The 23902-nt window shown below is 51.0% G+C and overlaps 1 protein-coding gene across 1 annotated transcript in view; it reads right to left on the bottom strand.

Moving 5' to 3' along the window:
• Positions 1–23902, bottom strand: part of SMARCC1 (SWI/SNF related, matrix associated, actin dependent regulator of chromatin subfamily c member 1) — a 65995-nt gene that overhangs the window by 21475 nt on the left and 20618 nt on the right. The window contains exons 10-20 of the mRNA XM_041408571.1: positions 23658–23776; positions 22570–22694; positions 21820–21879; positions 21174–21211; positions 20042–20163; positions 19054–19125; positions 15344–15457; positions 14475–14628; positions 13501–13614; positions 11825–11884; positions 7473–7671 (exon numbers count right to left, since the gene is read on the bottom strand). Coding sequence (XP_041264505.1) covers positions 7473–7671; positions 11825–11884; positions 13501–13614; positions 14475–14628; positions 15344–15457; positions 19054–19125; positions 20042–20163; positions 21174–21211; positions 21820–21879; positions 22570–22694; positions 23658–23776 — 1177 coding nt within the window. The remainder of the gene's footprint in view (positions 1–7472; positions 7672–11824; positions 11885–13500; positions 13615–14474; positions 14629–15343; positions 15458–19053; positions 19126–20041; positions 20164–21173; positions 21212–21819; positions 21880–22569; positions 22695–23657; positions 23777–23902) is intronic.

Raw genomic sequence — 23902 nt, 5'->3', positions numbered from 1 at the left:
TGGATGGGTGCACCTCGTAGCAGGAGTGCTGGAAGAGCTGGGAGTGCATCCTGTGCTTGGGACACAGCCCTTGGCAATTCATTGATTGCTTTATAAAACACTGATTTAAGATGCTCCTGTAATGACAGCTGGTTCTGGAGATCAGGGGATGTCAACCAGCCATGGAAACACCATGGAAGTGCCTGGGTAATGTTCTAGAATCCCTGATATTTCGTGGGATTGTTTAGAAGTTCAAGAAATCCTCATTTATCCACAGCTGTACAAGGAGAGACGAGAGGAAGCACAAGCTCATGGTCCTGGCCAAGGATTTCACAATTTATATAGAGGCATTAAAGGAGCTTATTTAGATCCTGGACTGGGGTGATGCAGAACTGCTGGTGACAAGCCCTGATCCATCTCTAAGCTTCTGAAGACATCAGCTGGTGCTGGGGTTCATTTTCAGTAATCCTCATTTTCCTGCTAATTCCTGTGTGCTACACTGAGGAAAAACAAGGTACAAAGTGTTCTTCTTGAACAGCAACAGCTCTGTAGAGAAATTTTTACACAAGTCCCTTCCATATATAAGAAAAACCAACTAAAATGTCTGACTGAAGGGTAATAGTTTTCCTCTTGGCCTATTTTAAGATGATAAACCCACTTATCTGAACTATCTGCCACCATAATTCAATTTAGGGAGACTGGGGACGTTCTCCCTCACAGGTTTTATCTCAGAGTTAGGATTTAGTGACCCAATAATGTCACAGGGAAAATCTCGATTAGATTTTGTCAGACAGCTCTTTCAAGCCTAGAAGCAGAGTTCCAAGCTGGGCTGGAAAGTGTCATTCCTCCCAGGAAAGGGAAGGGTTTACAAAGAAAGCTGGATTCAAGCCTTTAAGACAAAAAAAAGGGAGACAAAGTGCAGAACACTCTGAGTGTGCCCAGGCTGGTGGAACTCAAACCAAAAAAACACTGCACAGAAATACCTAAACTTACATTCTTGGTGAGGATCATTGAGATCATCCCAGTGCCACCCCTGCCATGGCAGGGACACCTCCCACTGTCCCCAGCCTGGGCAGGACACTGCCAGGGATCCAGGGGCAGCTCAGCTGCTCTGGCCAGGAGACCCCTCCATGGGCCATGGGAGCTGCTGAGGGACTGATGCTGCTGCTGCTGTGGAGAAATTCACAGGATCCCAGCATCCCTGAGGCTGGAAAAGTCCTCCCAGCCCACTGAGCCCACCCTGTGCCCAATGCCCACCTTGTCCCCAGCCCAGAGCCCTGAGTGCCACATCCAGGAATTCCTGGGGCACCTGGAATTCCTGGATGGGCACTCCAAACCTCCCTGGGCAGCCCCTGCCAAGGCCTGAGCCCCCTTTCCATGGGGAAATTCCTCCTGGTGTTCCTCCCCTGGCCCAGCCTGAGGCTGTTTCCTCCTGTCCTGTTCCCTGGGAGCAGAGCCTGACCCCCACTGTCAGGCTGTCCCCTCCTGTCAGGCAGGAGCTCCAAACAAACAGGACATCCCAGAAACACAAACTGCTTCCCAGCCACTCTTCAGAGAGCATTTTCTCAAGGAAAAGCACACAGAGCATCTCCAAGTGCTCTCAGATCCTCCTGCGTGTCAGGACACATTGATGGACACCACCCAAGCCCAAGTGCTCCATCCCATGCCCAGGGACACCCTGGGAAGGAAGGGACGTGTGACACCAAGATTACTGCCAACATCCTGACTTGACCTCGCTCCTCTGGTGCTGGCTGCAGCACTACATGCTAGGTTAAAATTAGGCTGAGCAGCTTCAGACAGGTTGTAGTCAATGGGTTTTGAAAAGTGTTTTCCTGCATCAGCTGCAGAGCCCTGACACGCAGTGACAGCGTGGTGGCTGCAGCTCCCAGGGCCACCAGGTCCCAGGGGTGGGACACCACAGGACAAGGGACAACAATTATCCATTGTTAGTCTGGGGGGAAATGAGTTTGCCTGGGTGGGAGTTATTTTTGGCTCTAAATCACAGGTTACTCAAAGGATCCCAGAGTCATTAAGGCTGGAAAAGACCTTGGACCACGGAGGCCAAGCTGTGCCTGACCCCCACCTTGTCACCAGCCCAGAGCACTGAGTGCCATGTCCTGGGGCACCTCTGGACTCCACCACCTCCCTGGGCAGCCCCTTCTGACATTTAACACCCTTTCCATGAAGAATTCCTCAAAATAGTAGAGTCTGGTAAAACTTAACCCCTAATTCCAAAATGAAAGGATGACACAAAGCCCAAACACGCCTGACCTCCTGCACAGCCATGACAGAATTGCCTCTGGCCCCTGGCACAGACACAAACACAACTGCACTGATTTTCAGCTGTGATCTAATGAGCTTAGTGAAAATACACACCAGAGGAATTGATCAGTTGGAGATCTGTGTCCCCGGGACAAAGGGGGAAGCCTTGACTTTAATTAGGAGAGAGCTCCTGAAATCCTTTTCCCCTGCACCAAAGATGCTCTTGAACTCCCTTCAGCAGGTTAGATAGTGCACCTTGCAGGATGTGGGAATCAGGGATCACAGAATCCCAGAACCATTAAAGCTGGAATACGCCTCTGAGACCATGGAGTCCACCCTGTGCCAGTGCCCTCCTTGTCCCCAGCCTGGAGCACTCAGTGCCACAGCCAGGCCTACCTGGGATACCTCCCTGGGCAGCCCCTGCCAATATTTAACAACCTTTCCATGAAGAAATTCCTGCTGGTGTCCACCCTGAGCCTCCCCTGCCACATCCTGAGACCGCTCTCTCTTCTCCTGTCCCTGTTTCCTGAATGAAAGGACATTTCTTAGGTCAGGAAGAGGCAGATGGTTGTGAGCCACCCCAAGACACCTCTCAAGAGGGAAACCCACTGGGAAATGAGGAATCATCACCTCTCCAAGCCCCTTTCCACCTGAATCAGCAGGTGTTCTGTTTCTATGGAATTTTGTTCTGTTTTTCACACTATGTCTAAGAACACTGAGCCCTTTTTACTAACACGTGAAGAACTCCGAGCTGAATTCTGCCCAAGTCAGTGACTTCACAGAGAACTCAAATGGACTTTAGGTCAACAAGGAAACCCATGAAACATCTCCCTGCTAAGAACTCCCTGTGTTACTGGAGAGATGCAGGAGCAGCAGATCCGGAACCTCCGCTGTCCTGAGAGGAGCAAACAAAGCTCTGCAAACAGCAGTGCAGCCACCTGCCTGAGCTCCAGCTCAGCAAACAGTTTAAGATGCCCTCCAGACAGCCCAGACTCCTCTGCTCTCACTGAGGCAACACACAGCCTGTCACAGCCAGGCTGGGACATTAACATTTAATTGAGAGGAAATACACGATAGCTGTGGAAATACCTCGGCCCTGGGTATGATAATGATGCTGTTATCTAAACCATCATTTACATTTCCCACAATAAATCAGGGCTGCACAGCCACCAGAGCTGCCTCTGCTCCTGCCTCACTCAGCCTGGGGGCTCAGCAACAGGAGGGCTCCATGGGGAAGCCTGGGGAGCTGGGAATGCTGCTGGGGGAGCTGGAAAAGCCACAGCAGCTTCTGTGTGAGCCACTGAATTCAGCAGGAGAGGAGCGATGGGCTCAACCCCCAGGGGTGCAGACCCAGCCCCCAGGACACCCCCAAAGCTATATCATTATAATATTGTATTATTATCATATTCCAGGCACTCTGGAATCCACTGGTTTAGGAATGCTTCCATCACCTCAGAGTTCTCACCCTGGAGAGCAGCAGAGAAATCTCCCTGCTAAGCATGACTAAAATAACAGGGTGTATGTGCCCTCCTTGTGTGTGGTGTTTTAGAGTGTGTGCTTGGGAATTAACCAAACCCCTGCCCAAAAGGGTGAATTTAACCCTCCCCTGGCAGCACTTACTGGTGATGGGATGCAGGAAATCAGACCACAGTCCCTCACTCACTGGCACAGAGCAGCTGCAGCCTGAGGGCCCCAGGATGGGTGTCAGGGGAATGTCTGCTGGAGTAAGACCTGAAATGCTCACGTAGCTCCAACAGCCCCTGCAGAGGCTGCCTTGAGAAATCAGTGTCATTAACCACCTTGGAAAGACATGAACAAAGACTTCCTAAAAATCATTAAACAGCACAGGTGTGCTGGATATTGCCCTCCTCTGGAGCTGCATGCCAGCCCAAAGAGCTGGATCCTGCTTTGCTCCCCTGGGGCCACTGTCACTGACACAGCTGCAGAGCAGCTCCACTCAGCCCTTCCACGGCCTGCACTGGGGCAGCACTCAAAGCTCCTGCTGTTTATTGTGGGGAACTGTTTTAAAACCTTACAGCAGATTGTCCAGAGCAGCTGTGGCTGCCCCTGGATCCCTGGCAGTGCCCAAGGCCAGGATGGACAGGGCTGGAGCAGCCTGGGACAGTGGGAGGTGTCCCTGCCATGGCAGGGGTGGCACTGGGTGGGCTTTAGGGTCCTTCCAACCCAAAACCTTCTGTGACTCCATGGAAGCAGGAGACAGAGCCCACCACACTCACCACAGCATCTGAACCACTCCAGTCTACTCCTAACTCCACTGAAGCCTCACTTTATCAACTTAAAAGGAATTATCACCAGCTCTTAGAAAACCTAACAATGAAGACTTAGAAGAGGAGATTCTTGGGTATTAACTTAAGCTCCTCCAATCTGTTCCAGTCATTTTCCCTTTTCACATTCCATATTGACTATAATTCACTGATATTAAATAGTTTAAAATTATTATGCAGCTCTGAAATAATTTTATTTTTGAAATATAATAACAACTAATGAACTTTAATTCTAGTGTGGAACCTTAGGCAGATACTTTTACTTCTCCACAGTTGCATTTAAATATAAAACCAGCATTCTGTGGTTCCATTACAAAATGGATGGAGGGACAGGACACAGGGAATGGCTTTGAAGAGAAAGAGGGCAGGGTTAGATTGGATACTGGGAAGGAATTCTTCCCTGGGAAGGTGGGGAGGGACTGGAACAGATTTCCCAGAGCAGCTGTGCTGCCCCTGGATCCCTGGCAGTGCCCAAGGCCAGGCTGGATGGGGCTCACCTGGGACAGTGGGAGGTGTCCCTGCCATGGCAGGGGTGGCACTGGATGATCCTTGAGGTCCCCTCCAGCCCAACATCCTTTGATTCTATGCCAATATAACAGCCAGTGGGCTTTCATTCCCATCTGGAAGCCCCAGCTGATGCTTCCATCCCTGCTCAGCTCTGGGGTACAATCCCCCGGTGTCCGAGCACAGCCCGTGGCACAACCTCTGCCACGGACACTGGGGGTCCCTGTGCCCAGCTCTGGGGGGTGGGAGGCACCACAGATTGCTGAGTGACCCAGTTCACTCGGGCTGAGCAGCTCCCCCAGGGAGAACCATCTGCTCCTGCCCTAATTTATTCCATTAGTCAAGCCCAGCACAAATCGCATTAACGCCGCCGGGGCCGGGCTGGGCTCCCCACACTGCTCACCCCGAGCTGCTGGGGGTGGCACCTGCCCTGAGACCCCAGACTCACTGACAGGCACCTCACATCCCCACTGCCAGCCTGGCCCCAAATTCTCCCAGAGAAAGGGCCAGAAAGGGCCAACGTGCAGCCTGGCAATGGGGAAAAGTCCAAGCAGCAAGTGTGTTACAGGGGACACGTTCAGGACAGCAGGGAGCGGCCTCAGGATGTGCCAGGGGAGGCTCAGGGTGCACAGCAGCAGGAATTCCTTTGTGGAAAGGGCTGTTAAATAATGGAAGGGGCTGCCCAGGGAGGTTTAGAGTCCCAATGCCTGGAGGTGTCCCAGGAAGGCCTGGAGGTGGCACTGGGTGCTCAGGGCTGGGGACGAGGATCAGGCACAGCCTGGACTCTGTGACCTTGGAGGGCTTTTCCAACTGAAATGATCCTGTGAAGTCCTTAACAACTCACAGTGACACCTGCACTGGGAGAATATGGGAAAGGGGAACAAAGACTGGAAGAAAAATTTAACTTAAGCTGACCTTATTTTAAAACAACTATGAAATTAAACTCAGCCCCAGATGGAGTAACACAGAGATTTGGTTTATAGCTGACTTGTAAATAACCCAAAGCTTGTCCTTCCAGCAGAGCTTCAATGCCTGCTGTCAGCTCTGAGGAACAGGGAGCAGCAGATGTCCCAGATGTTTCTCTTCCCCTTCCAGCACACAATGCCCACCATCCCAAAGCACCGAGCTGCCTCATGGCAAGTCTGTCCCACTGAGTGCAGAAGTGAGATGTGTGACAGAAGGGCTGAGTGGTTTGTTTGCTTCTTTTCTAATTAAAAACTATCTTGGTGATTTAAATGGCATTTTGCAATCTAATTTACTGGGTAGTTTTGCAGTGGACATTAAGAGCTATAAATAGCAGCCCTCTGTGGGTAGCAGTTGATAAGTGAAGAGCACCAAGCACAGCCCCTCGTGATGCCATCCCACAATCTGGCACCTTGCTCGTGTCCCTGGACAGGCTGACAGCAGGGCAGCCCTGCACATCCCAAACCCAGCCTCCCAGTCAAGCTCCATCCCATCCTGCTCAGCTTCACCCAGAGCCAGACGTGCCTCTTCACGTCCAGTCACTGAAATCGTTTGTGATAAGCTGAACAAAGCAGGAGCCAACAGGGCTGAGAGAAAGTAGCAGTGACAAGATTGTGGATCTGTAACCAAATGAGGACAGCAAAGCCTTGGAAAGCCCTGGGGATGGAGTAAACAGTGTCTGCTCCTCCTGCTGGGAGAGGGCACACAAGGCTTCACTGCCCAGGGAGCTGCTTCGGCTCTCCAGAGCAATCAGGAGCCAATTTGCACCAGGCAGGGTTTCAGAGCAGAGACTTAACAGCAGAATAATTGCTGAACACCACAGAAATGAAACCAGAGCTTGTTAACACACACAGGTAAAGCCCAGCAGAATTCCAGCCCCACCAGAGCCAGGGTTATCATGTGCCAGTCCAGCACTTCATCAGAAATGCCCCTGCTGCTGCCTCCGCAGTGAGCAACACACTCAGAGAACCAGATCCACCCTAAAACCCACTGCCCAAACCCCTCAGTTTGCTTTAACACCACAAAGGCAGAAACAAAACTGTAGCTAAATGCACAATATCATAAGGAGACAACAGATTTGTATTAATAATACAAATTAATTGCATTACTTTAGCAGAATGAATACTAAGTTTAGTCACTTCAGACTGAAGGTCTTGAACAGCCTTCTGTGCAAAAACCTCATGACTATCATTTTGTCTTGAATTCTCCAACACCCAACCAATGGAATATCCTGGTATTTTTGGCCAGTCCAAGCAACAGCACTTCCACCCAGTGAGAGCAGGAGAACAAGCTCCTAGAACTCAAGGTAGCCCTAAAATCCTCAGTTCAGTGTCCAAGTCAATCCTGCAGTGAGCAGAACGACCCACCCCCTTCTCCCTACCCACAACCTCCATCTCCTGCTGGAGGAGGAGAATTTGGAGGAGAATCTGGGGTTTCTCAGGACTCAGAGGAAAATGCCCCAGGGGTTGCAGCACTCACCCATCTTGTCGGGCTCCTCGGGGCCGGTGCCCGCGATGCAGCTGCTCTCCAGGCCGTAGGTGGGATCCACCTTCCCAGAGGCTCGAGCTGCTTCCTGCACCTTCTTCACGTGGGCCTCCACCAGCTCCAGGGGCACCTCCTCTCTGACCCGGGAGAACTCCTCTGTGGGACATGACACACAACGTGAGACGTCCTGGGGCTTTTACAGCAAATGGAGTCACGTTTTCTCTGATCGGTGTGCAGGTAAGCCCTGGGGCAAAGGGAATTCTCAAATGGCTGAGTTCCTTCCTCTCACACGAGGTGGTTGTTTCTGCCTTTCAGGTGTGGTGGAAGAGTCTCTTCCCAATTACATAAAATCGTGTTTTATGTGGAAAAACAAAGCAAAAATTGAGATGAACTGTTTTATCAAGTGGACACATCCAATGTCCACATCAAGACCTTCTAGTGCAAGATGTCCCTTCCCTTTGCAGGAGGTGGAACGGGAGGTCCCTTTAAGGCCCCTTCCAACTCAGTCCAGTCTGGGAATTCTAGGATCTCTGGCAAATAATTTCACACAAGTAAAACAGGAAAACTGCAAGATCTACACTGAATTTACCCAGAGCTGACTGGTGACAGCACTCAGAGGAACACCAACCACCAGGTGCAAACACACCAGGAGCAGTGGGGGCAGAAAGCAACTCCAGCCATTCTTGGGCACTCAGTGGCCTTCTGGAGCCACTCCAACTTCACACAGAGTGCCTGGCTTGGGAGGGTCTGGATGTCACCCAGGCCACCCCCCCTGGCAGGGCAGGGTCCCCTGGGCTGTGTCCAGGGGGGTCTGGGATGTCTGCACAGTGTGATTTCTGTTAAAATCAGGGCTATCAAATCATTACTGGCTAGATAAGGCACCTGATAAAGTAAGAACTTGCAGATCATATCAAAGACATAATTCTGAATTTCAGTCATGTTTAAACTTCCTCAAGAAAAGTCTTAAAACAATTCAACAGCAAGGAGCTACTGAAGGTCCAGCACTAGTTCCTGAAAAACCAACACATTAATCCTGTAAAACCCTCCAAGTCACAGCCTAATAAATTATTACTCCTTAACAAGCCATTTTTTTCCCCTGAAAATTGTTTTAGTGCAGTATCTGGACAGTATAAAATAAATACTGACATATCCTGAACCATTAACTTTTACATTTCTGAGAGGATTCATGGTGCAGTCACCCAGAAAAGGCAAAAAACCATTTGAGTTTCTGGCAGAAGCTGACCAGTGTGAAAATGAGTTTTCCCCAGTAAGTATCTCCCACAAGGCTGAGAATGCCCAGAAATCTCAACTTTCCAGGCTGACTGAACTCTCAGAGCAGGGAGGGAGAACTCAGAGCTGGATCTGCCAGAGGTCCCGAGGAGAACATGCCCAAGGTGGGAGAGCAGAGCACACAGGAACACAGTGCTCCTGTGCTGGGGGTTTCAGCACTTCCCAGGGACAAGAGGAAGAGCCAAACTGAGCCACCAGCCTGGTGCTCAGTTCCTCCATCTGGGAAGGGCCCAGAATGCACACCAACTTCTCTGGAACACCAGGACCAGGCTGGATGGGGCTTGGAGCTGCCTGGGATAGTGGAAAGTGTCCCTGTCCATGGCAGGGGTGGGATGAGCTCTAAGGTCCCTTCCAAACACACTTCTGTCTTCAGAGCAGCTCTGAAGTGTTTCAGTATTCGTTCAGTTAAAACAGAAGCTCTGAGAATTCCTCAAGGACAAAACATCGACCTGCACGGGGCCCTCAGGCACGTTGTGGCTGCAGAGGGTCAGCTGAGGTCAGGAAAATGTTTGCAAAAAATGCTCCTGTTTGCAAAGACGTGGAAGCAAACCGGCTACAAGGACAGACAATTCAATCCAACAGCATCAGAAATCCAACGTGGATCAAACTGGAAGGACATGCAGTGGGGCAGCACTTCCCAGAGTGATTTAAGCTCAAACCTGGCTGAAGTGTCTCTCTCCCAGCCAGGTCTCACTGCTTAACTCGGGTGGAAAACCCCCAGCTAGTCTCCAGAGAGCCCCTGGCTCCCTGCTCCTTCCCTCCAGCAGCAGGTGGGGTCAGCTGGGTGGGCAGAACACCCAGGAGCTGCTGAAGACCCCGAGCAGCACCACCAGGGGATGGGAGAGCTGAGGGAGAGCCCTGGGCTTGGGAATGACCTGGGACAGGCTGCACTGGGCAGCCTGCTCCCCCCATGGGAATCACCATCCCCAAGCCCTGCTGAGCCCTTCTCCTGCCCCTGGCACCTTCCAAGGGTTTGAGCAGAGGAGAGACTGCTCAGCTCAGCAGGCCACACTCAAGGGAGATATTTCTTCTCTGCTCAGCCTTTATTTCCCTTTCCCTAATGTCACCTCTGGGCTCTCAGTCCCCGTCTCCATTTTCAACCCCACTGGCACACGAGATCAGCTCTGCTTCTCAACCCCCAAACTTCTGCTTTCTGCTCCTCCTCCTTCCCCGTCTGTTGTTTTCCTGCCAGACAAACCCTCGCTCGCAATAAATGTCCTTCCTAAAAATAGCTGAAAATGCATTTAACTCTGCCTGAGCCGTGGAGACAGGGACAGGGCTGTGCAGGGAGGCTGCTCTGGGGAGGAAAACTCTATTTCCTCCCCCAAATTATTCAGTCAACAGGCAGAAGGCCAATAATTATATTTCAGATACGATTTATTATTTGGAACTTCGCTGCCTATCTATTTGCCCAAAGCTACCCTGAGGATTTAATTGGACTGAGCTGGCTTGTTACAGCTGAATTACTTATGCTTGAACTGATATACTCTTTACTGATTTATGCATGGAGCAAGTCCATGAAAAAGGAGGAATAAAAACATTATTAATTTAAACTCATTAAACGGAATTGCAATCTCAAGATTTAGGGGAGGGTTTTGGTTTGTTTTAAACACAGAATATGTCATTGGATTATTTCATTGGGCTACACCATGCAGTGTATGACCATAAGCTAAAAACATACAAACCAATGAATTTTAAATAACAGTACTATTAATACTAAATATTTAAATAATATATTTAAATAAATAAAAAAGAAAAGAAGTCAGTACATCAAGGCATTAGCCTTGTTTCTCCTTACAAGAATGCCATTGAAAACAGCTGTTTACACCCTATAAGCAAAATTTTTCCATGTGCCAATGGGAAAGTATTGGCTAAACAGTGAATATCAACCTAAAATAAAGAGGAAAAAATGGGAGATTTTGGCTGTTTGATGACCACACTCCATATGTGTGAAGACTGAATCACAGCTGCTCATTTGGCACTGACACAGGTCCATCCTCCAGGCTTTTCCCCAGGAAATTAACTTTTCAATGGGTTTATTGACACATGGGAAGACAAAAAAGCTGAAACAACCAGGCAATTGCAGTTTGCTCTGAGCTCTGCAAATAAAACCCAACAAAAACAGAGCCCTAAACTGGAGTTCTCAGAACTCTGAATTACTTCAAAAGAAAGAAATCAGCCATGCAGCCTCTACATCAGAAAAATGTTCCCTTGAAAGCAAAGATGGGGAGAAGATCTTGTCTTTGCAGGAAGTGGAAGCACTTAAAATTATTTCAGGCCACTGAGATTCTTCTTCTGCTGAAGCAGAGAGAAACAGCTGCCCTGCTGTGAGAGCCCAGAACCCTCTGCAGCTCCTCTGAGGGTTCCATGCCCACTGCAGCTCCAGAGATCCCATCCCCATGTGCTCCAGAGCTTCACTCGAAGCCACCTGGGGACACCAGCCTGCATCATAAGGCACCTCATGGAATGATCTCAGGGATTTTTTGGTTTTTGTTTGGTAGACTTCCAGAAAAAGCTCAAAGAACACCCCAAGTGCAGCTACAGGGAAAACAAGGAGGAGACAGATGGGATGAGGGAGCTACCACAGAACTTGCCTTCTCCGTGGCCTCAACTGTTTCTCAACCACTTCAGCTTCCAAAATGAGCTGTTTCCCTAAGCTGTGGCATGGCTTGGAAATCAAGATTCCCAAGAATTTATCTGAGTGCCAGGTAAACCTTTACCTGAATATTTACCACTATTTGAATTAGTGACACCATTTCACACTGTCAGTGAGTCCTGCTGAATGAAAGCACCTCTCTGCACTGCAAAACCTGCTCTTGACTAACACAAATTCTTAAATGCTTCATTTCTGGCTTGCAGGTCCAAGTTAGAAGCAAACCTCAGACACAGGCAGCCCTTCTCTCACAGAGATGCTCCTGCCATCTCTTTTTGGTAGCAACACTCTTGTAGCCATGATGGCAGCTGTCATCTAACTCTAAAGAATTGTGGATTTTTAGAGCCTGACCTACCCCTCCTGGCTTGGTTTTCTGCCCTTTGGCTTGTCCTCATGAACTCACCTCTAACAGCAGCAGTGTCTCCTGCTCTGTCCATTCTCTGCCAGCACTTGCACCTTTACTCTACGAAAGACAGGAGGGGGAAAAAAAAAGGTGAAACAGAGGACTTCTTGCACAAAACCTTGTAGGAGAAAACACTGAGGAGGAAAGGGGAAGAAGCTGTGATTTGATGCACTCCAACCTTCCCCCTCCAGCTGGTCAGCCCGTGCAGGGGTCCATGAAGTGAAGGCACAGCTGGGGGTCACACACCCCAACTTCCCACCATGCCTTCTGAGCTAAAGCAAAGGGATCTGCACCCTCCTGTCCCAGTGATCTGTGCCTGCACACACAGCACAGAGGGTTTTCCTGAATAACAAACCCCCTCTGAGTGCTGGAGGCACAGTGGGCTGGGCTGGTCCAAAAGAAGTTAATTTATCTCCAAGTTCATCAGTCACTCAGAAGGGAAATAACTCTTTACAGGGGGATGAGCTATGTGAGAAGGCAGAGTAATTCCAACAGGATTATCTGCTGCTCCCAAATCTGCCCCTCGTGGTAAACTGCTCAGATTGGATGAAAGTTCCAAATTCATGGTGGAGCTTCCCCTCCTGTGACACCCTGACAGCTCGGGACTGCTCCTAAGGAACATCAGCACCACTGGCTGGCTCCGTGCTAGACCGAGAGGAAGAGGCTGTTTGGGATAATAAATGTTATCTCCAGATGCATTTCAAACAGCTCATTAACCCACACAGAACATTAATCAATGTGAGTCACCCAACTGCTGCTCTCCACAGCCAAAAGCCCCAGCACACAGAAACCAAACAGGGCAATCTGCCAACAAACCTGCTCCAGTTCACAGCCCCTGTAAACAGAGCCAGAGCCCAGAACCAGCAACAGATTTATCAGTTTGGAGAGAATTTATAGCTCCCTTAACAAGTGAAAAAGTCAATCCATGAAATGTGAGATGGAACCAGCTTTATAAAAATACCTCGAGAACTGGTTCTTAAAGGATGGTCTGAAGTGGTAAATAGTGTTTAAATAGTTATTTTTTAGGTTTAAACAATGACCTCTGAGGACAATGAACCAACGGCATGGAATTAGCCTGATCCCACCCAGGAGGGGGACTACCCAGCTCTGGAGAGTCCCAGTTCCCACTGGAGGCTGTGCTGAGGTACCCTGGCACTCCCACAGCACCTCCAGGGACACACAGGGAACAGGGAAATGCAGGAGGCTGTGGAATCAACACACCAGTGCAATGATGCCTCCCAAGTTTCATTATCCTGTGTGACATTCTGCAATGACAGTGCCCAAAGACCCCCTCAGTGGCCCCAGGACACCCAACCAGTGGGAACTGGGGTCTCTGTCTGTCAGCCTGGGACCAGGAGAGGCAGAGATCCTGCTGGAAGCTCTCTGTGTCCTGAATCCTTGGATGGTCTGCTGATGCTGAGCCATTCCAGCAGGACATGCAGGAACACAGTGAGCCTGGCACCTGAGGCTGACAGTGTGGACTGCTCTGGGAAGCTGTCTGTGTCTTTATTCCCACAAAATCAGAATTCCAGCACAACCTCCCACCATAGTGTCCTGCACAGGGATGGAAGACACCCAAAGCAGGAGTGGAGGAGCAACACAAGTCACCTCAGGGACACAGAGTGGGGGACACCTGAGGAGCAACAAACTCACTGGGAGCTGGAGGGGACACTTGCCTTAGCCAGAGTCTTTTTGGAGTAGATGTCTGTGCGAAGGCCAAAGTTCTGCAGGTCAGTTGGCTTCTCCTTGTTTTTCTCAGGGAAGCTCAGCATCTGCTGGGCAGCTGGAACCTGGGAACAAACGTTACAGGGGAGAGGGGCAGGAATACAAAGTTATCCAAGGTTTTCAGACCAACACTCAACACGGACTGGACAGGGAAGCTGAACACAAGCCCAAGACACTAAAACAAATGTCTGAGCAATGCGTGAGTGGTTCTGCACAGAACTGCCCCGGATGCTGGGCCCAGCTGGGCAGCAAGGGGGACATTTCCCCCAGCTGGGCAGCAAGGGGGACATTTCCCCCAGCTGGGCAGCAAGGGGGACATTTCCCCCAGCTGGGCAGCAAGGGGGACATTTCCCCCAGCTGGGCAGCAAGGGGGACATTTCCCCCAGCTGGGCAGCAAGGGGGACATTTCCCCCAGCTGGGCAGCAAGGGGGACATTTCCCCCAGCTGGGCAGCAAGGGGGACATTTCCCCCAGCTGGGCAGCAAGGGGGACATTTCCTAGGTGCTCAGGCAGGAAGGGGACATTTCCCAGGTGCTCAGGCAGCAAGGGGACATTTCCCAGCTGGGCAGCAAGGGGGACACTTCCCCAGCTGCTCAGGCAGGCAGGGGACATTTCCCAGGTGCTCAGGCAGCAAGGGGACATTTCCCAGCTGGGCAGCAAGGGGGACACTTCCCCAGCTGCTCAGGCAGGCAGGGGACATTTCCCAGGTGCTCAGGCAGCAAGGGGACTTTTCCCAGCTGGACAGCAAGGGGGGCACTTCCCCAGGTGCTCAGGCAGGAAGGGGACATTTCCCAGGTGCTCAGGCAGCAAGGGGGACATTTCCCAGGTGCTCAGCAAAGGCCACTTCCCCAGCTGCTCAGCAAGGGCCATTTCCCAGCTGGGCAGAGCCCCTGGCTGTCAGAGGCAGCCCCGGGGCCCAGGCTCACCTGCGGGGTGCGGATGTGCAGCGGCATCAGCCCCGAGGGGGTGTCGGCCAGCACGTTGAAGTGGGGGGTCGGGGGGGGCCCCATGGCCATGGGGCGGCTCTCGGGATCCACCTGGTAGTTGATGAGCCCCCACTGCTCCAGGAAGGCGTGGACCCTGTGAAAAACAGGACAAATCCAGCCTTGGCCACCAAAGGTTTGCTTGTGCTTCGTGTGGGAGGGGACAAAGGACAGAGCTGATGTTGCTGGATCAAATCCAGACTCAGGAGCTCCTCTAGTCCTTCATTAATCCCAAAGAGCAAAACAAATCTCAGAGCAGGAGCTCTGTGCACACCTGAGAGCACTGCAGAGTGATGGATAAAGCCTGACTGTGTGCAGTTCTGGGCCCCAAAGACAGACCCTGAGGGGCTGGAGCGAGTCCAGGGAACGGAGCTGGGAAGGGGCTGGAGAATTCCCGAGGGAGCTGGGAAGGGGCTCAGCCTGGAGAAAAGGAGGCTCAGGGGGGACCTTGTGGCTCTGCACAGCTCCTGCCAGGAGGGGACAGCCGGGGGGTCGGGCTGTGCTCCAGGGAACAGGGACAGGAGCAGAGGGAACGGCCTCAGGCTGGGCCAGGGCAGCTCAGGGTGGACAGCAGCAGGAATTTCCTCCTGGAAAGGGGGTCAGGGATTGGCAGGGGCTGCCCAGGAAAGTGACCTAGAGGTGTCCAAGGAAGGCCTGGATGTTACTCTGGGCTGGGGAGAGGGCACGGGCTGGGCTCAATCTTTGGAGGGTTTTTCCCCCCTCCGTTATTCCATGATGCTGCTGATGCCTGGAAATGCCCAGAAGCTGCAGGCCCCAAAGGTCCCCAAAGGCCTCAGAGGCCAGGCTGTCACCTCATGACAGCGCAGACGTCCCCGGTGAGGTTCCTCCTGCAGGCTGTGCTGGTCAGGTACTCCTGCGGGTTCAGCCGGTACGTGTCGATCATGAAGTTCCTGTAGGCCAGGTATCTGCAACACAACAGCCACCAGCTCTGTCCCCTGAGCTCCCCCACAGCTCAGGACAGGCACTTCAACACCAGCCTCCCAAACACCCCTCTCTGACCAGGAAACACCAACAGATCTCTTTCGTTGGTGCCATTTCAGAACCAACGGGTAAGTGGAATTCACACTCTTCCAGACTGCTTCACTCTGGATTTTCTCCTGTGTTTGGAGTAGCAGCACATGGAAACATGTTGAAATTGTAAATCACACAATTATCTGTTGGAACTTGGTCACTGATCAAATGTTCCCACAGCAGAATAGAAGCTGCAGGATGAAAAGAACGGTGTCTGGTCTTCACACAGGAACAGGATAAATAATCCCTCTGCATCCCCGTGTGAAGGAAAAAAGCAGCACAGAAAAGCAGAAGTGGATGGAACACTGCTGTGGCTGCATGTGGAGTTTTTAATGGATGAAGGGATGAGGCAGGAAAGGCTGGAGAACAGCAACATGGAGAAGAAAAAACCTTTGAAAAGCAGAGGACAAGAGCCCAGAGCCAGCACAGCTGGGAACAGCTGGAGCAGAAACAATTCCTCAGAGATTCCCCCATTTCAGTAAGATTTTGGAATATACTGATGCTTCCTAATACAAATTATCCTGAAGAAAATAACCTGCCATAAAATTATCGATAGCCCTGCTCTTTAGAGGGAACAAACCCAATCTGCCACAGACAGGTTGGCACCATCCAGGCTGGATGGGGCTTGGAGCACTCTGGACTATGGAAGGTGTCCCTGCCCATGGCAGGTAGGTGGAATGAGATGGGCTCTAAGGTCCTTTTCTACCCAAATTATTGCAGGATTCTGTTTAGTGAGTATCCAATGCAAAGCTGTGGTAAAACAGTGGTTTTTAGAGCAGATTTCTGCTTTTGGAAAATTCCAGGGGAGAATGTTTCACATGCAGTGTGTGAAGCAGCTGGGAACCAAAAATATAAATCATCCAGGCAAGGCCTGAGCAGGCAGATGCTGCAAGCACATGTCCCTGCCAAAATCCCACATCTTCCTCCTGACCAGATCATATGTGCAACTGGCTGGAAGAAAATTGCTGGAGTAGGTGTTTGGCTCCACGTGGGATGCTTGGGAGGCAAGAAACAAAAAGGAGCTTCTTCCAGAGAGGAATACTGAGAACATTTCTGAATGCTCTGAATGCTCCAGGGGAGGGGAAGAGCCTGCCCAGAACAGGTCTTGGCTGCAGGAATTAGTATTTATTAGTAAAGGTCACAGCACGAGGTGGAGGGAGAAGCCCAAGACAGAAACATTCCCAGGCTGGTTCTGAAGGGAGATGGTTTTGAGCCATGACCCTTCAGGCAAACCCTGTCAGCAGTGAGAAGTCAAGCAGGATTTAGCTGAACCCCTTTCCAGCCAGGGCCTACCCCAGGCACTGCTGTCACAAGGATGAACCTGTGAGAGCTCCTCCAGCACGGTGTTCTGGCCTGAACATTCAGCTGGAGGCCACTCGTCCCCATTCAGAGGGATGCTCCTCTTTGATCTCAAAAGAAAACACAGAGCCAGGACCTCGTGCAGCTCCTACCACCCCAAAATGGCACCACAACCAGATCTCCAGGATGACAGGAGGACTGGCAGGAGTCCCCAGGCTGCTTCCATGGCAGGCAGAGACCAGTGGCAGCCAAGGGAGGAGCAGCAGGAGCACTGATTTGTGATGCCAGCTGCAGAAGGGCACCTGGGCCTGCAGTGACAATCACAGGGGCCACAGACCCAGGAGAGGAGCATTCCTTCCACACTGCAGCTGTCTGCTGCCTCTCACTCTGACAAACCCCCAGACTACAATTTGCTGGGCAGCAAAACTGCTGGAACAGAGGCAGTGTTGGATGAGCCTTGGAACAAAGCCATTTTGGAATTGCAGGGAGTGGAACAGGAGGATCTCCACAGCCCCTTGCCCACAAGCCCTGCTGGGGCTCTGGGGTGCAGCTGTGCTTGCTCTGCACTCACACATGCAGAGAAGCTGGGAGGACAGACCAAGGACTGGGGATCCCTGGGGTGCCAGGAGCCTCAGGGGTGTCTGAGCCAAGCTCCTGCTCAAGCCATGAACTGTCACCAAGTTTCTTAGGGTTTTGTCCAGGCAGGCCTGAAAGCCTCCAAGGAGGAGCAATCCCAGCTTCCCAAAGCCCCATCCCAGTGCTTCATCTTGTCCAGAGCTCAAAACTCCCCTTTTCTCCAGCCAGAACCTGCTGTTCCATTCCAGCCTGAGCTGTTGCTGCCCTGGCACAGGCCCAGGCACAGCCTGGCTGCACCCCAGGGACCTCCTGGGGCAGGGCACAAACACCACCAGGGCCCCAGGAGAAAGGACAGTCCCTAATTCCTGTTTCTTTATCAGACCCAGAGCATCACAGACCAACAGCCACACCTGAGGTGGGAGATTCCAGCACAAGGACAACCTCTGCAGGGATTCTCCTCTCCAGGCTGGAGAGCTGGGAATGTTCCCCTGGAGAGGAGAAGGCTCCAGGGAGAGCTCAGAGCCCTGCCAGGGCCTGAAGGGGCTCCAGGAGCGCTGGAGAGGGACTGGGGACAAGACATGGAGGGACAGGACACAGGGAATGGCTCCCCCTGCCAGAGGGCAGGGATGGATGGGATACTGGGAATTGAGAATTCCTGGCTGGGAGGGTGGGGAGGGGCTGGGATGGAATTCCCAGAGCAGCTGGGGATGCCCCTGGATCCCTGGCAGTGCCCAAGGCCAGGCTGGACAGGGCTTGGAGCAGCCTGGGACAGTGGGAGGTGTCCCTGCCATGGCTGGGGTGGCACTGGGTGTTTTTTAAGGTCCCTTCCCACCCAAACCATTCTGGGATCCCATGGAATGCTGTGTATGAGCAATGAAGGGCTCAGATGAGATCAGGACAACGAGGAGACACCTCAAACACTTCCTGTAGTGCTTGGTTGAAAAACCACCTTCTAAAATCCCCAAAAGCTGCTTTGGAACCAAGCCAAGATTTGACACCAGGACAAAGTGACCCCAGCCAGGCCAGCCCCACTGCCCAGCACACTCTGGTGTCCAAACCCAGGATTTTTCGGTGTGAAATCTCAGGTTTAGCATCATTTTAATAGAAACACTATTGTTCAAAGCCTTTGACCATCCTTCCTTTATCCATGGCCTTTCAAGATCACTCTGAATAACCAAATTCAAACCAGAGAATTCACTCCACAGCCTGAGACAGGATCTACAACACACAGAAATACAGAAGTACAGCATGGCATGAGGAGAGAGGGAGGAATAAGCAGGATTGTTCCACTTCTACCCTTCCATGACATTTTAACATGACTTTGGATGTTGACCACATCTTGTACCACACAGAGTTGGAGAATTTGTTCCAGTATTACTTGGGGGAAAGTAGTTTTATTTTACCTGGATAACCACTGGTAAATATCACTTGGATGTTTGAACTTTTATCTCTACCACAACAATGTACAAACACTGTCAGTGGCTCTGTCTCTCTTTCAGGCCCTACAGGAACTATCAGCCTCTCACACACCCAGCTGTGGCCACAGGATTTATGGGATGGGAAGCTCCTTTATCCTGCCACACTGTCACTGCCCACATTGCCAGGTTTCACTCACATTTCTGGAGTCTTGGACTTGTTTTTCCCATTGAAGAATTCTGGAAGCGCACGACGTTCAATCACGTGGATGCTGCAACAAAACAGTTCAGGTGTCAGATCCTGAAACAGCCCTGACCCCAAGAGGATTCCAGGCTGCAACAAATGTCCTCCCTCTAGAATCAGTGACTTCTCCTCACAGTCAAGTTCTGAAGCAAAATAAAAAGGCTTTCAGTAGGAGAGATAAACACAGAATGGTCAGACAGTGACTAGAGAAGTAGAATAGAGAAAGGAATTAAGGTGGGAATTAGAGGGAAATCAATGTATGCAAAACCTGTTTGAAACCCTCTTCCTCATTCCCAACCCCTGAGAAGGGCCAGAAAGATTTCAGCACAAAACATGGGAACCAGACCTAAACAGGAGTCACTGCCTTCAGCTCCCAGGCTGATTGGTGAGAAAACAAAATTAAATGAAGCCTGCCTGTGGAATCCTCTGAATCCTTCCTCCTCAGGGAAACCCCCAGGGCTGTTGTGGAATCCTCTGAATCCTTCCTCCTCAGGGAAACCCCCACGCCTTGCCTTGGAAGAATTTCCCATAGAGTTTTCCCCACCCAGGCTGAAGGAGAAGACTTCCCCACAGAGACTTGCACAACACCATGAACCACTCCAGACCCAAATTCTGTTGGCTTTTCCTTTCCCTGTCCCTCCTTGGTTGTGGTACCCTGGTGGCTGGCCCCATCTCCCCTGAAGCCTCCCACTCTTAACCTTGTGCACAGCACGTGGCCAGGTCTTTTACCCCCGATTTCCCTTTGGTGTGCTGACACAAACCTCTCTGGAACTGCCCCTAAGAAGGCCCTGCTGCCTCTCCTGGCTGAGCTGGCCACGGTGAGCGTGGTGTGTGCACTGACTGCCTTGCCTGAACGCCTCCCCCAGCAGCCTTTCCACAGGAGGTGTCACTGGGGAACAGGACACAGGCAGGAGCAGCCACCACGCCACAGAAGCCCCCCTCACCAGTTGTAGTCGAACCAGGAGGCGTAGCTGGGGATGATGATGTGGTTGGTCTGCTCGGTGACATTGTCCTCCCCCGCGTCCAGCGAGCGGCTCTGGTCGCCCTTGTTGGGGTCCTCGTCCTCCTGGGGGACACGGCAGGGTGAGGGCAGCACGGGCTCCCCCAGCACACAGACGTTCTGTGACACCCCCAAAGCAGGGACAGCTCCCCACCAAAGCCTGCCGTGAGCAGCTGCTGTTCTGCAACTCAAGCGCCAACTCCTGAGCCACAGCGAGCACCAGGAGGGCACAGAGGAGGCAGCAAAACAGGGTCAGGATACTTCAAGAACTGTACAAAACACCTGAGGTGTTGTTTGAGCGATGTTAAAAATAGCCAAGGCCCACAGGCAGACCCTGAGGAGGCGCTGGTATCAATAATGGATCTTTATCTGGGACTGAGCTCCCCCAACGACAACAAGGTATCGCTCTGAACACACTCAGTGAGATGACATCTGTTAAAAATAGTGCCTGCCGTGCCACAAACACAATTCAATACAGAAACTACCCCTGCAGCTCTACTGAAGTGATCAGGGAGCCAAAGCAGCGTTTAGATTTAGTCCTAAAACCGAAAAAACAAAGCAAAACCTCTCATCTGAAAAATGCTTCTTGGAAAATACTCGGCATCTGTCTCCTCATTCTGCTCTTCAGCACACCAGATTTAAAAATACCAAGTCATCCACAGAATTGGAGAGTTCTGTAATAACAAACCCTCAGTCCTGTCAGTAACTGATTTCATCTCACAGATCACTGGAAAATGAGTTCAGGTGAAGTTACTGAAGGTGAGATTAAGATCCTGACAGGACACAGGGAATGACTTGGAGGAGAAAGAGGGCAGGGTTGGATACTGGGGAGGAATTCTTCCTGGTGAGGGGCCAGGATGGAATTCCCAGAGCAGCTGTGGCTGCCCCTGGATCCCTGGCAGTGCCCAAGGCCAGGCTGGACACTGGGGCTTGAAGAGCAGCCTGGGACAGTGGGAGGTGTCCCTGCCATGGCAGGGGTGGCACTGGGTGTTTTTTAAGGTCCCTTCCAGCCCAAACCATCTGGGACTGTACAATCTCAGTTGTTTCCAAATTCAGGAAGCAGCAGGTGTTGTTACCTTTCCTCCAGTGGCCACTGTCTCCTCATCCTGCTCATCTGAAAGGTAAAAACATTGAGAATTACACCAATAAAATCATTTAAATGTTCAGAAGCCTTTCCAGCAACACAACTGTTTAACTGGAAAGGACATTTAATTTCTTTGGGAAGGGAAGGGAACAAAGTGGATCCCACATCACTAAAACAATTACACCTTTAGGTATCCCAGACCAGGGAACAGGTAAGAATGCAGAGGAAGGATAATTAGAATTTCTCAATACTTCAGAATCCATAATTAATTACTTCCTTTCCCAGTGTCCTAGGTGACTTTTGTATAATAAGATATGGGATATGAGTTTGTATCTCATGTCAAGGCTCAGCCAACCTCAGGGAACCTGTGATTTACCCTGATTCCCAGTAAAAAAAAAAAAAAATTTGCTAGAAAAGAGCTCTTATGTCATGTGAAAACAATAAAAATAACAATAGCCTATGAGGGAACAGTGAAGAGCTGGTACACTGGAACTTGAACGTGTATGAAATATGAATTAATTCAATAAAATAGCAGAAGTAGAGATTGCTTTTTAAACTGAGAGATTTAGAAACATTTAAGATATATTTTAAAATATTGACTGCAAGCAGGATGGAAGCTGAGGGAGCAGGGGCTTTACCCAGGTCTGCCACGGTTCCTCCTTTCACGGGCGTGTTCTCACTGTCCTTCTTTGGGTTCACTGCAAGAACAGGAGTGATGAGAGAGCAGCAGACAGCAGCTCTGCAGCCTGGCCTCGTTTCCCTGGGCTCTGTCTGCAGTTCAGGAGTTCACAGAGCAGCACAAGGGCCCGTTTGTCCCATTGCCCTGCATTCCCAGCTCCTGACAGAGCAGCACGGCCCTGCTCCTCCCCACCTGCCCAACACACAGCACGGCTTCAGTGCAAACCCAAAACAAGAACACCCAAACGGAGAGACTCCCAAAATTATCTGCTGCCAGGGATGCTGAAGGAATTCCTTTTCCCAGAATTATCATTGCCCACATCAACACTTCCCTGAAAAGGACTAAAAGCACTTGACACTAGCACATTTTCCACTCATTTAACATCCTTCTTCTGGGGGCTTGGCAGGGAAATACTTTGCTCCAGAAAACTCCATTTCCCCCAACATGACCCAGTGAAATGAAACATTTAAGCAGATTGCTGTAAACCTATCTTTAAAAGTGTCTTTTTTAAACGTAGCTTTGTATTTTGAAAGGCCAAAAGGAGGTGACACTGCTGCCCTTTTCAGCTGTTACATGCCTGACTAGATAAATTTATGGGCAGAGACCACCTACCCCATGGCCATGGAGTACTTCAAAGATTTGACAAAATATAGACACAATTTTAATGCAGTTTAATCTTTAACACTGAAAAAGCGTTCCCATATTTTACCATTTTTGGGAAGTACCACTTCTTCTATGTTGGGTACTGGGGTGGGATCCTCCATGTCCTTGGTGAGATCCTCCTGCTCATCCTCCTCCTTCTGCCCCCTCCTTTTGCCATAGAGAGCTGCTTGCCTGGAACAGAGCAGACACAGGGGCTGTGCCAGATGCTCCTGGACAGTGCTCAGAGCCAGGCCAGGAGGGTCAAACCCTCCTGAAACCACTCTGGGAACACAGGCAGAACCACATCCCCTCACAGACCCCAACTCAGGCTCTACACTTGGAAGGAGGAACTCAGATTATCAACTCATTCTTGATGAAATTCCAGTTCTGTCTTATCAGAGCCCAACAGGTCCATAAACAAGACCTGAATTTTTAGCTTTGAAGTGCTCCCCTCCACACCCACACATAATAACCCATAGTTAGTAATTATGTTTTTAATTACTATTAAAAACTTACTAATTACTATTTAATTAATAGTAATTAAGTTTTTATTTGGGTAAAATACTGGTAGAACAAGGAATTGCACAAACTGCTCATGAATAATCCCTCAAGCGTAGCCAGAAATAATTCCAGAATCCCACGTCACAGAGCTCTCCCCAAAATCAGTTCTTCAACTTCTTTTCCTCATTTCTTTTCACCTCAAACCCCAGGCCTCTGGACACTTGCAGACACTCACCCTTTCTTCCCTGTCTTTTTCCTGGACTCCACAGGAGTGGGGGGTGGAGAAGGGGAGTGTTTCCTCTTCCTGGTGCTGGCTGCTGCTTTCCTGTCCCTCCTCTCGGGGCTCCTCACGGGCTGGGAGGGAGCAGAGCTTTCAGTTACCCCCAAATTCTCCCACTGCAGAGCTGCAGGCTGCATCCTTCCTTAACACAGCCCAAAACAGGATACCACAGCTGACGTGGGCACCCTGCCCACCCTCCCAGGCAGGAATTCCTAACCCCCAATCTCCCATCCATCCCTGCCCTCTGGCACTGGGAGCCATTCCCTGTGTCCTGTCCCTCCAGGCCTTGTCCCCTAGTCCCTCTCCAGCTCTCCTGGAGCCCCTTCAGGGCCTGGAAGGAAACCCCAGGCCTCTGGACACTTGCAGACACTCACCCTTTCTTCCCTGTCTTTTTCCTGGACTCCACAGGAGTGGGGGGTGGAGAAGGGGAGTGTTTCCTCTTCCTGGTGCTGGCTGCTGCTTTCCTGTCCCTCCTCTCGGGGCTCCTCACGGGCTGGGAGGGAGCAGAGCTTTCAGTTACCCCCAAATTCTCCCACTGCAGAGCTGCAGGCTGCATCCTTCCTTAACACAGCCCAAAACAGGATACCACAGCTGCCCTGGGCAGGAATTCCTAACCCCC

The sequence above is a fragment of the Onychostruthus taczanowskii genome, unplaced genomic scaffold, assembly GCF_017590055.1.
Source record: "Onychostruthus taczanowskii isolate IOZ18803 unplaced genomic scaffold, ASM1759005v1 scaffold3, whole genome shotgun sequence".
Classification (NCBI taxonomy): Eukaryota; Metazoa; Chordata; class Aves; order Passeriformes; family Passeridae; genus Onychostruthus; species Onychostruthus taczanowskii.
This window is presented reverse-complemented; position numbering and strand designations above follow the sequence as displayed.